This window comes from Lactuca sativa, chromosome 4 (genome assembly GCF_002870075.4).
Source record: "Lactuca sativa cultivar Salinas chromosome 4, Lsat_Salinas_v11, whole genome shotgun sequence".
Lineage (NCBI taxonomy): Eukaryota > Viridiplantae > Streptophyta > Magnoliopsida > Asterales > Asteraceae > Lactuca > Lactuca sativa.
The window spans coordinates 42,219,395-42,233,045 of NC_056626.2; the positions used below are offsets into that span (position 1 = coordinate 42,219,395).

At 34.2% G+C, this 13,651-nt stretch overlaps 1 protein-coding gene and 2 long non-coding RNA genes across 5 annotated transcripts; 2 read left to right on the plus strand and 1 right to left on the minus strand.

The window, feature by feature from the left end:
- Positions 1-5,030: 5,030 nt before the first annotated feature.
- On the minus strand, positions 5,031-8,499 carry LOC111914628 (uncharacterized). Of its 3 annotated transcripts, none has more exons than XR_008231457.1 (4): positions 8,364-8,499; positions 7,155-7,273; positions 6,774-7,050; positions 5,031-5,835 (listed from the first exon to the last, which is right to left on the minus strand). It is a non-coding gene; the product is annotated as an uncharacterized LOC111914628 (long non-coding RNA). The 3 variants fall into 3 exon arrangements; XR_002857870.3 differs by lacking the exon at positions 8,364-8,499 and having other exon boundaries at positions 5,031-5,502; positions 5,691-5,835; positions 7,155-8,354; XR_002857868.3 differs by lacking the exon at positions 8,364-8,499 and having other exon boundaries at positions 7,155-8,354.
- A 939-nt stretch (positions 8,500-9,438) lies between these two features.
- Positions 9,439-9,688, plus strand: LOC128133813 (uncharacterized). Its single transcript, XR_008232108.1, has 2 exons — positions 9,439-9,542; positions 9,611-9,688. It is a non-coding gene; the product is annotated as an uncharacterized LOC128133813 (long non-coding RNA).
- A 1,313-nt stretch (positions 9,689-11,001) lies between these two features.
- Positions 11,002-11,475, plus strand: LOC111914554 (uncharacterized). Its single transcript, XM_023910268.1, has one exon. The coding sequence runs from the start codon at positions 11,002-11,004 to the stop codon at positions 11,473-11,475; it is 474 nt and encodes a 157-aa protein (XP_023766036.1).
- The last annotated feature ends 2,176 nt before the right edge of the window (positions 11,476-13,651 follow it).

Below are 13,651 nucleotides of genomic sequence, written 5' to 3' on the forward strand. Positions count from 1 at the left end.
TCATCACCTATGTCACTCCCATCAAACCCTCTAAACCGTCAAAGTTATCTCCTCCATCAGCCACCTCTAGAACTCTGGTTATATTTCATCTCTCTCTCTCTCTCACACACATCATCATCATCATCATTATCATCAAATACAGTGGTCTGTATTTCACAATATAGCCATAGATCAAACAACCCCTAAAGAAATCATCAGTATAGAAACACTAAATCATTATATCATAAGGTATGAAAACAACTATGTCAAACATACCCACCACTCTCTCTGAATTTGGCTCACACTGTTTTGCTTAGCCATGTCACTTGCAAATCCATGGCCATTTTCCTAAACTTCAATTTCTTTATTCTAGTTCTGTTTTTAATTTCGATTCCTAACTTGGGTTTTGAATTTCGTCAAACAATGAAGAAATTGCAAGAGGATACAGATGTGTTGAATAATCCATATATGATTCTCTCACAAATGTCTTGAATTGATTGAAATTACTAAAAAAACACTTTTATGACTCAAAGCAATGTCTTATTCTAGTAACTGTATAGGAGTATAGATCTTTTATATACTCGTTTGTAATGAAGGCATCGAGGCATCGAGAAATTTCCCTTGAGAATGGTCATGGATGCATATATATTGCCCTCAAGAAATTGGAATAAACATGAAATTTAAAACTCAAATAATACCAGATGTCATGACCTTAATGGTTCAGATGGATATCATAACTTCGAAAATGACCACGATGATGTTACGGTTTGTAAAGACCCGATCAAAACCGTCATTCATATGGATGTGGAATTACTTAACTATACATTCATGGATCTCCTAAACTATATATAAAGAGAGGGCAAAACTCCATGCAATAGAACACTAATGCATCCCAAAAAAATTAGAAAAAGATAGTTGAGAGGAAGACGAGAGAGGAATAAACATCACAACATGGGCGACTTCGTCCTGTTAAGGTAAATGTCCCATACTAGAAACTTGGTGTGGGCCATTGTCTGTGTATGTGGGAGAGAGAGAGAGAGAGAGAGAGAGAGAGAGGGGTGTAGGACCTCTATTATACATTAAAAAAAAAGTGTTAAATTCAAGAATAAAAAAAAACAATGAACGGAAAATTGAAAATATGTATACAAGGGTATTAATTATAATTTTCGAAGGGATCAAATACGCACTGAAACTAGCTCAAAGGGCCATCAATCCAAATCTTTAGTGTTTTGGACCTTTTTCCTGTAAAAATGCAAACCATATGGACCACTAATAACTTACTTTTCTCCATTTCCTTATAGCCAATTGTGTTATAAAGCCAACCCACAAAAATCCTATTTTTTCTCCATTTTCATATAGCTAATTGTGTTATATGGACCACTAATAGCTAATTTTACTCCAATAATGTTAGCATCTATTAGGCCCAAGGCGATTAGGCCATTAGAACGTAGGTTAGGCCGAGGGCTCAGTATGTATAGTCGTGAAGCTACATGGGGTGGTAGGGGTACTACACCATCCCCAAAAAAAATGCTTTATATATACAAAATAAATACTTGTAAACATCTTCAATGTTAATGTACCCCCAACTAAAGAGATTCTACCATGTTTTTAATGCCTATGATAGGATTAGTACATAAAATATATATTTTCTGGTCGGTACAACAAGTGTACAAAGAATAAGTTGTGGAATAGCATGGATGATCAAGTTTTACATGATTGTTTAGTCACTCTTATTGAAAATCATGTGTTTCTCTAAGTTGTTGGTGGTGATATCATTGATAGATTTCAAGACATGACGCCTACGTGGAGTCAATTGTAACTTTCGCTTAAATTATATTTATTTTTTCAATTTACAACTTTAAATATTGAGAAACTCTTTGCATTTTTATTGTGAATCTTGACAATGTTTGTACCACATATCAAAATTTATGGCTCCGCCACTGTCGTGTGGTTTGTTGTATTTTTGGAATGCATTCTAATATATCCTCAACAAGGGGTAGCTTATAAAAGTTAGTGCTTAACTCTTGTTTATGCGTTTTATCTAACTATTGTTATTATGTGTAACATCCGTGCGCTTTGCTAGCTTTTGTTTTATAAAATCTTTGATATTCACCAAATCATGTTTATTTATGCATTATAGTAAATCCAATTGACAGTAACAGTTTAAGATACAATTTACCCACCACAAACAGTTTTTTATAACTAGTAAAGCAAAACGGTGTAAAATGTAAATTTGGGCAAGAATATACCCATTATTATACGTTAATAGATAGAACACATGATCGTAGAGAAGAATATGAAATTGTGAATTGAATTTTTATTAAAAGAAATAAAAGGATGTATAAAACATATATTTATCGTGAAGAATACGATAAAAAAACAAAAACAAAACAAAACAAATATATTGGAAATGTAAAACTAAATTTGCAAAAAGAAATAGGTGCACATTTGAAAAAAAATGGTACCAAATTAATAAAAAAAATATTAACTAATATATGGAAACCCAAACCTAACTAGTCATACAATGACAAATTTGAAACAATTTTTATCGTCACTTATATGTAAAAATGATAAGATATGTAAAACAATATTTTACAAATATGTCAAAAATATTTGGTTATCCATCTTGTTATTAAACCATTTATTTTAGCTAATATACATTAAGGCATACTTGGAGACACACTCACCCACCCATCGATGAACGTGCCTGCAAACACACTTCTCATAAACATCAACATCTAAAATATTTTAAAATATAAGAAAAATTATAAATCACTTGTTTTTTGTCAAAGCAAACTCCTAATAAACAAATGCTAATCGATTGTTAAGCGGTTTTCTCCCATTACTAGCTAAACTGTCCGATGGAATATATGATGTAAATATTTTAATTTTCCAACAAACTCGGTTAGGTACATTTTCAAGACATTTAGAGTTCAACCCTTCAACTTCTATCCAGTTGCTCTAGTAACCATTATCTTTTCTATAATTATAGTCACTACAACTCCTCTTTGATTCCAAATAACCTACACAACTAATCTACATATTAATAAATTATTCTTTATAACAAGGCAAGATTGAATCTAATAACCCATATTTCTAAATAATGCTTAGATTGAAGTATGTGTCAATTATTTTGTTATCCGGCTCGATTAACCATTATCTTTTCTATAGTTATAGCCATTAAACCTCCTCTTTGATTCCAAAAAACCTACACAACAAATCTACATACTAATAAATTCGTATTGTTCAAAAAAAAAACATACTAATAAATTATTCTTTATAACAAGACAAGATTGAATCTAATAACCCATATTTCTAAAACAATGCTCAGATGGAAGTATGTCTCCATGTTGTTGTTATGTAGCTCAACGTACATAAACATCATCAAGAAAGACAAGCAAATTTTTCTCTTTGGACGGGAGGGAACAACAAGTAATAATGAAAACTGAACTCAATAATAAGTAAAAAAAAAAAAAAAAAGGTTCCTAAAGAAGACATATAATTGTGATCGGAAATAGATTGTATTCGGTATCAATGTTAGAAAATTGGATTTTTTTTTTCCATGTCCAAATCAATGAGGCCAACCCATAGTTTAGGCCTTCACAACTAAAGCACAAATGCCTTGGTAATATAAATAAAAAAGGGAGTAAAGAAAGTCTAGATATGCATAGTTTAGGCCTTCACAACTAAAACACAAATGAAAACAACAAACTTTCAACTACAGATTTAATATCTGGTTTGATAAAATATAATAAAGTCTAGATATGCATAGTTTAGGCCTTCACTAAACCCAGTCACGTCACTATAAGAAATAGCAGGTGTTGTTAAAGCTAATAACATTCTACACGATGAAATATAAATCATTTAGAAAGATTGCTAAGCAACTACAACATCATATACTAATGTACATAAAAGATCAAATGACGAAAGCGTTACAAGCAATGTCTGACACTCTAGTTTGTTGGTGTCAAGTAGCCCTTGGAGTTCCCCCAAACACTTCAGTAGGAAATTCATTAATAAAGCATCCCAATGAAGTGTTCGGAGGATCTCTGAGGGACACTTGGCTTTTCCTTCATCTGTATTTGCTTCAAGTTAATTGATTTGCTTTGAAATTAAAAATGACAAAGTTATGTGGTATATATATAGAGAGAGAAGAGTTTTGGGAATTTTCCAGTTGATGAACATGGATACATCAGAAGCATGAACATGGTTGATATCTTGTCTCTGTTATGAGAATTATGTTCCCATAATCTCATTTTTCACATAAAGGAAAAATATATGAGATTGACGAGTTATTATGGAGGACCAGGTGAACATTGGTGTTATATTCTCATTTGATTATATATCCCATATACATGACCACATTCAATATCTGACCTCTCACATATTAGCATAAGATTACATAATAGGATAGAGATGTATTGATTATACATTCAAAACTAGAATTGAATCGAATATACCATGATTGCAATATCATCTAAAGAAATGATGCATGTGGAAATATATATAACGTTACAGATTCTGCAAGAGGCAGGACATGCAAAAGTCTGCCCTCATTGAACTTTTTGTGAAAGCCAATTCCTACAAGAGGCCCACCAGTTTAACATTGTTATTACGCTCATAACCTCCATCGCCTCCAATATTGTTCAGATGTGTATAGACCTATCACCATATATTTGGAAGACTGCGTCTGACTATGCAACGCAACTACTTGTTACAAATTTGGTCCCTCTTTTTTTTCAAATTTGTCCCAAATATGAAACTTAATGTATCAATGTGACTCAAACTTAGCTTTTATATATATATATATATATATATATATATATATATATATATATATATATATATATATATATATATATATATATATATATATTTTCTGTAAAGATTCTCAAAAAATTCCTAGTAACTAAAGTTGGGTAGGTTTGTATTGGATATAGTATATTAGCTGTCATTACTTTATCTATTACTAGTTTATCTATTCCTGTATTTTATATTAGTTTGTTATCATTGGATCTTTGTAACCTATATTAAGCCTCTTTCGGCGTCACTACTAGAAAAAGGTTAATAGAGTACGGTTGAAATTATGAATATAGTACGTACATTGCAGGCGTATTAGTAGAGGGGTGTATTAGATTACATGCATAATAAAGTACGGCTATTTAACCGTATTATATGTATCCAATACCATCCCATACAATCATCTAGTACGCCATATATAGACATCTAATACACCAAAACAACCGTACTTGATGTCTCAAGTATCATCTAATACGCCATATATACACATCTAATACACCAATAAACAACCTAATGCACCAATAAACAACCGTGCTTGATGTCTCAAGTATCCCATTCCTTCCAGCCCATTCTGACTTTGCATTCCAGCCTTATTAATCAGCCAATTCCACTCCATGGATGCTGCGGAACACATGGATCACCATTCCAACTATTCCAACTGAAACAAACTCTTTAATTTCTACAAAGCTTTTACCATGTGAATTGTAACCGAATGATCAATCTCTACAAAATACAAACCTACTATATGATTCCATTCCAACCATAAGAAGTGGGCATCACTGATCATGTTTTCATTTTATATAAAATTGAAGATGCCCAAGGTAAGTTTCTGCTCTTTTCAAAACAAATTCAATGCTTTATGTACTCTTGATTCATATATTAACTCAAATAATGTTTGTTAATATGTATACCTTGCTTCAAGATGTTTCGTTTTGTGTTTATCAGCACTTCTTTTTCTGGTTTTTCTTTCTACCATACGGATCCTCCTGCTCTTGGTTGTTTGCACTAGTACCCCATCCATATGTAATGGTAAATTTCCAATGGATAACCTCAGACCTATTGATAAGAAAATGAGCATAAAAATGATCATAGAAAATGATGAGGGTAAAGATATGTTAAAGATTATGACTTAATCCAACTAATGAGAAGATGATGAAATAATAATCGATACCCCACAGCTAAAGGCACTTGAAGTGAATTTGAAGGAGATTGGAATAGTCTCTGAATCTTTTGGTCATGTACAGAAAATTTCAAAAGGATCAATGTGATTGAAGATTACACAAATAAAAAATCGGTTACTTTGTAGTTTTCATTCCATTCTAAATGCATCTTTCTACTCAATAGTACAAAGGTGGCGACTCAGGGGAGAAGAAACTCTCTCTTCATTTCTGATGATTGGTATATAAATTGCCTCATATTCTTAAAATCGACTTTATTTATTAAAATTGTGACATGGAATTTTATAAAACATTTTAGTAATTCAGCTATGTTGACTTGTTTTCGAGCCAAATGTACTCATTTAACTGTTATATTGACCTAATATTTCTTTTATTCTTTAATTTCAAGCTTTTGCAGATGTTAAATCAAGTTACAAAAGGATGAATGCACTCCCTAAAGTGAAAAAAATTAAGGAACTCACAGAAGATGAATTGAATTTGGAACCTTTGTGCAAAGATGTAGAAATCTTTTCTCCTATTCACTTTTCTTTTTTACTTACAGAAGGGTAAAATGGTCATTTACTCATTTACTCACATTAAGAAAGTTGATATTATATGATTATATCTTGTATTTGTGAATCAGTTACTTGAATATTTTTCTGAAAGAATGATATCTGAAGAGACATTGAGGAGAAATCATGTCATGCAAAGAAGATATGAAAAACAGGTAGAAAGAATTTACTAATTTACAAATAACATTAACCACTTGTTTTCTAGCCTCATATAATCAAGAAAAACAATGCATGTTATGTGGAACTGAATTTTGACAAATATTACCTGAGGAAAACGTCTAAGAGCCAATCCCAAGTTCCTTATGATGAATAAATCAACAGTTACCGTTTCAAGTACATAAGGCCTTTGTACCTTAACATCAACCAAATCCCCATTTTCTTTTAATCTACCCTTATACACCTGCCCAAGTGAGGCTGCTGCTATTGGAGAAGTTTTGAGCTCTGCATAGATGTTTGGTGAAAGTGTATGATGAGATTATTTTGATGCAGTGCTCGGTGGATAGGAGATCATGGATTCTCAATTGGAATTGATGATGTTCAACCTGGGGATAATTTGAATCACAACACAAACAAAATCATTTCACAAGGGAATAAAAATGTGATAATTTCATACTCGATTTTAATAAAGGAAACCTTAAGTGCCAACCTGGTTGCAATGCTGCTCAGACCCTCGAAGCTTAGATCACAGGTGTCTTGAATAAGATCAGAGATGAAACTGGAAAGGTAATATTAAATACCTCCATCCATTTGTTTGTTTTCTATCAACTATTGATGTAATCAAGATTGTAAACCGTATAAAATAAATTGGGATAAAACTATGCAAAAGTTTTGTTTCACTGATGGAAAACAAATACATTTTTGATTTTTGGACAGGTGTGTATGGAAAAACTACATTGGAGAAACAGCCCCTTGATTATGTCTCAATGTGGGTCGAAAGGTTCTCCTATTTCCCCACAAACTCTAAGACCCCTGCTGTATGTTTTCTTCTCTCATATTCCTTCTTTAGTATAAATATCACTTGCTTTATATCTATTTATCTTTGTCCATGGTTTCTTAATTATTCATTTTCATTCTTATTTCTCTTTTTCTTTTATCAAATGCAGGCAAAGGGGTTTGTAGCAAATTCTTTCTATAGCGGTTTAACTGCTACTGAGTTTTTCTTCCTATTGAAACTCATATTGACACATTTTTTTGTTTCTTTAGAGGAGTTCACATAGGAAATCATCAGAGGGTAGCAAAATATGCGCCTTTGACTTGTTGGTATCCATAGCTGACAAGTTATCACAGGAGAGTGAAAGTTCTACTTCAATCACCAGTCCAGAACAAAAAGACCAGATTACCTCCCTAAAGAATCACCACATTCCGGTAATGATTCTGGTTTGGAACATGTTTCTGATGTGAAAACTAACGTGAAGTTGGAACCATGTGAAGGCAAGAATGTAGATAAAATGGAGGGAAATTTATGTAATTTTAACTTGTTTAACAGTATAGCTGAAATACAGACCGAGGGAGTAAATGTAAAGAAACAAAGTGGAGACTTTACTGCTAGTGACCCAATGGAATCATGTGTAAATACTCGTGTGCTTACTAAATCATACAGTAGTTTAAATCTACCCTCCAAACGTAGGTTACTAGAAATTAATATGATTATGATATCATAGACCAGTTGAAATTGTCGATTACTAGAAATTTTACTGATTATGGTCTAATAAACCAACAACTGAGTAGCATTTATACTTTTACACAGTATAACGATTATCAACTCCTAGCCAACTAGCAGCATTGCATAAACACAACATTAATCAAAGAAGACATTGTCATAAACAGAACATTAATCAAAGAAGGCCGATCGTACCTGTAAACAACGTGAAAGAAGGAGGAGGCAGAAGCGGCTGTTGGCCGGAGTAGGAGACTTCGTCTGTGTCGTCGACTGAAGACCAGAGGCGGAGGCGTCGTCGGCTGAAGGCGAAGGCTTCATCGTTCTCGTGATAAGCAAAAAAGTACACGCAAAAGGAAACGTAATTGCAATTTTGACTTTTGGGTTAATTTTGTTTAGTTTGCAAATTTTGACCGAATTGAAAATGTGTTGGGCTACACTGATGGGCCCCTTCTATATGCACATCCATATAAAAGAAAAATGGGATTCACGTCCATATATATATATATATATATATATATATATATATATATATATATATATATATATATATATATATATATATATATATATATATATATATGTAAAAAAGACAAAAAAAAATCAATTTTTTTTTGCTTTTGTTTCTTGTTTAATAAAAGAGCATGCAATACTCAAGGACTGTCAAGCAGTGTTTTTCATTCCAATGTTCATGTTAATTACATTAATTACAATTGATTTTATCAAGAGGGTGTTTGAATTTCCAATAATTTTGTTTGTGGACAATAATTTTGGGGAGGGAGTAATACTTACTTCTAAATTAATTCAGCTAGGTTTGATACTGATATCTAACACTTTTATTTATTTTGTTTTCATTTTCCTTTTCCTTTTTCTGATTAACTACTTTTTTTTTTATTTTTTTTTATTTTTATTTTTTAAGATTATTTTAGCATAATTTCAGAGTGGAAGATATCATTTCCAAGTATCATAAAAGCAGCCTTAATGCAGTTTTTGGTACATCAAAATATATTTCCGACAATAATAGTTTATGGTTTTGGAGAAATTAAGAAAACAAGTTACGGAAAATAAGGTGGAGAAGGGCTTTTTTGGAATTGGAATCGGAATTGGAATTGCTTGTGATTTCCGTGAACTAATGGCGGGAGTTGCCACATTGCAATCATGTAAAAAATGCGTTTTTATTTTTTTTATTTTGTCCAAATTTGAATTTTTGTTACACCTGTTTGCAGTTATCCGTGGTGAAAATTCAAGAAGGAAGTGTAATAATGAAAATCAATGAATGCGAATATGAATTCAATTGTATATATACAGTCAATTTGTCGTGGGTGGTTGGCTAGAAGATATTTCAGCCATGTCTGCAGCTGGAAGATGTCTACAAAGGTAATGTTATTTTATTTTAAAAACTAAATATAATTATAATAACAAAATGGTTGTTTTTCTGTATATAGGGTATGTTGCAAGATAATCTTCCGATTATGCCCTCGGATGTTATAGAGCTGCTGAAGCTGATCATCAAAGGAGACATGTCCCTGAGTCAAAAGGAGCAAGAAAATACAGCTTTGAGGGACCCAATTAAACAATTTGAAACATGCTGGTCTGAACATGAAATTAAAATGAAGTCTGTGGAGGAAACTTGGCAAAAACAGATTGCTTCTTTACAGGTCACTTTACCATTTTACCCTTTTACTATTTGGATTTTTTTTTTGTGATTAACCTTAATTGGTTTGGGCTAGTGACTTTACCCTTCTACAATTGAGTTTAATTTCTTACCCTTTTACCAATGAATTTACATTATTATCCTTTTTTTTACAAGTAATTTTACCTTTTTACCCTTTTACAAGTAAATGAGTTTACTTACCATATGGTTTGTTGTGGAATGGTGCAGAAGAGTTTGGTTGCAGCCAAGAAGAGTCTTGGGGAAGGGGATTCAAGGGGGGGTGGCCTTGGCAGCATTTCTTTAGGATCTTAAACTCTTGTGGAATACAATGGTGGTGGTGGTGGTGGTGGGGTGGTGGATCATCTATCAAAGGAGTTGGATCAAAAAACACATGATTTTGATGATAATTACAATTGATTTTAATAGAGGGCGTTTGAATTTTAAGATTCCAAGGTATTTCTGCCTGTGTTTGTCTGTTGCAAAAATAGAAATCAAAGCTCTTGCCGTATGATGATGATGGTCCGGTGGTGGGTTGGTTGAATTATTGGAGGTGCGAGGCGAGGCTGGCCGGTGATGATGGTGTTGCGACAGGGGAGATAATTAGTGGTGTAGAGATGGAGGAAGGGTGGTGTTAAGGTGTTCGGTTGGGAGAAGTGTAGGAGGAGGAAGCTGAGTACTAGATGTTGTAAGCTGAGGAAGCTGAGTACTTATTCAGCGTATTCAATTTAGGTATTGAGCCGTATTTTATTTCAAAATGGGGCGTATTTTATTTAGATATTTGATCTTGTTTCTAGTACAACTCATTAACCGTATTAGATGTTGTAATTGGGCGTATTATATTTATTTAGCCCTTTCTAATACGTTTTTATTTACAACCGTATTATATGTGGGTGTACTATATAGCCTGTTTTCCAGTAGTGCGTATTGAATGTGCAGCTGAACATTATTCCAAACTCTATATCATGGTTTCTTAGATGGTATCACAGCGGCGTTTACAACCTTAAACCGTATCTGCTTCCGCTATAACATGACGGGAGAATCAACAAAGACAAGAATGGAGAAGGATCCAGTAGTGGGTTCGATCACAACTCACCCTATTATCTTCATCCATCCGACATACCGAAACAACTTCATGTCAATGAAGCACTTACCGACGCAAACTATTCTGATCGGAGGCAGGAGATGGAGAATTTTCTGTTTGCCAAAAATAATTTTGAATTCGTCGATGGTACAATTCAGAAACCAGAAAAGGGAACGAAAGAATACATGCCTTGGATGCGATGTGACGCTATGATAAAAGGCTGGCTTACCACTGCAACGGAGAAGAGCATACGCGATAGTGTGAAATATGCGAACACGGCTGCAGAAATCTGGGATGATCTTCATGAACGCTTTGGAAAGGAGAGTTTGCCAAGGGCATATGAGTTGAAACAGAAGATTGCAGCCACGCGTCAAGATGGTAACTCTGTTTCAGTTTATTACACAAAATTGCATACACTGTGGGATGAGATGTCCTCAATTCTTCCTTTTCCAAAATGTTCTTGTAACCATTGCACCTGTGAAATTGGTAAACGATTAGTTGAATTCCAAGAAAAGGAACGTTTATACCAGTTTCTGATGGGTTTGGATTTTCAATTTTCGGTAATTAAAACATAGATTCTGGCAACGAAACCTATCCCTTCGATGGGGGGTGGTGTATCACTTGGTTGTTGAAGACGAAAGACAGAGGGCCCTATCTGATGACAAGAAACTCCACCTGAACTCGCTGCCTTCAAGACCTTCCACAAGGGAGGTGGCTCTAAACCGATGAATAAAGAAGCGAATTCCAAATGGGCGAACAAGGAAGTGAAAGATAAAAGGGATGAGTATTGTACCTTCTACAACAAAAGTGGTCACAAGCGAGAAGGTTGTTTTAGATTGGTGGGATACCCATATTGGTGGCCCAGTAAGAAAACAACAGACATGCCCGAAACCATGGTTGCTCATACAGAAATAGAAGAAAGCCCAATACCTGAATTAACCAAAGAACAGTGCCAAATGTTCGTGAAACATTTCAGTTCCTCAAAGGTTGATGATGGGACAATTCGAAGTGCCAACATGGCTGGTAAGGCTGACTGGATCGTTGATTCAGGTTGTACAGAACATATTACTCATACCCCTCAATTACTAACAAATAAAATTGCTGCTCCTTTTGAACCACCTGTTTTTATACCTAATGGGGACTCTATACATGTTAAAGAAAAGGGAGACTGTATCCTCCCAGGGGGAGTTAAAATTAGCGGGGTTTTATGTGTTCCAGATTTCAAGTGCGATCTTCTCTCTGTCAGTCGTATTAGCAATGATTTACAATGTGCTATAACTTTTTTCCCTGATTTTTGTGTCATGCAGAAGCTCAACACTAGGAACTTGATTGGTGCGGTTAGACGCCAAGGGGGACTTTACCGGATGGGGATGACTCAAGACAGAAGAGCCATGGCAACCCTGACGGACATTTGGCACAGAAGGTTAGGTCATGCCTCAAAAGAAAAGATTTCAAGAATTGATTTTCTTAAGAACGATTCAGTTAGCTTGAGTGAAAAAGTTTGTGATTCTTGTGCTAAGGCTAAATTAGTCAGAACTCCTTTTCCTATTAGTCATAATAAGACCAATCATATTTTTGAGCTAGTTCATTGTGACATTTGGGGAGGTTACTGAATACCTTCATACACGAATCCAAATTATTTTCTTACTTTAGTAGATGATTATAGTCGGGCCGTTTGGGTTTTTCTCATTAAGCACAAGAATGATGCTAATGCATGCCTAATTAATTTTCATAAACTGGTGAAAGTCCAGTTTGATAAAAACATTAAAAGGTTTCATTGTGACAATGGAGGTGAGTTCACTTCCAATTTTATGCGTGCATTTTACAATAAAGAAGGTATTCTGCTTGAAACCACTTGCCCACACACACCACAACAAAATGGTGTTGTAGAAAGAAAACACCGACACTTGTTGGAAACAGCTCGAGCAATTCGGTTCCAAGCAAATGTTTCAAAGAAATTTTGGGGTGAGTGCATTCTTACAGCTGCCTATATAATTAATAGGTTACCTTCAAAAACTATCAAAAATAAGACACCTTACGAAATTATTTGGAACATAAAACCCTTATATGACCACATGAAGGTGTTTGGCTGTCTTGCATATCATAAAAATACAAATACAAAGGGGGATAAATTTGAGCAAAGAGGAAAACCAGGGGTGTTTGTGGGATATCCACAAGGTACTAAAGGGTATAAAATTTATGATATACACTCCAAGAAAATAATAGTTAGTCGGGATGTGATTTTTGATGAAAACAAATTCCCCTTTCAAACCATTCATTCAAGATCTCTATTAGAAGTTGGCGAGCCAACTAAAATATTGAATGATTCTTGTGAGCATATCCACACTGATGAAGCTGAATTAAATTGGAACCAAGAAAGGGAGGTTGATATAGACTCGACAACCCAAGATCAGCATGCATCAGATAGATTAGATAGATTATAGGAGTCCAAATGTGGCAGACCCATCAGTGCCAACTAGCCCAATCTCCTCGAGTCCAGCTGTAGTAACCAATCAGAACTCGTCCAAAAGCCCAGAACAACACGAAAGCACAACAGGTAATATGAGCCCAATTATTGAAAATTTGCAAAACGAGATTGAGACCCCAGCTAGATTCACACAAACTCGGGTGCAGCCTCAAAAATTTAAGGATATTCTTATGAACCTTCCCCTTCGGTTAGTCATCAACAACCCGACACCAATCAAGGATCCTCCACGGTACATCCTATATAAAATTTTGTTTCTTATAAAA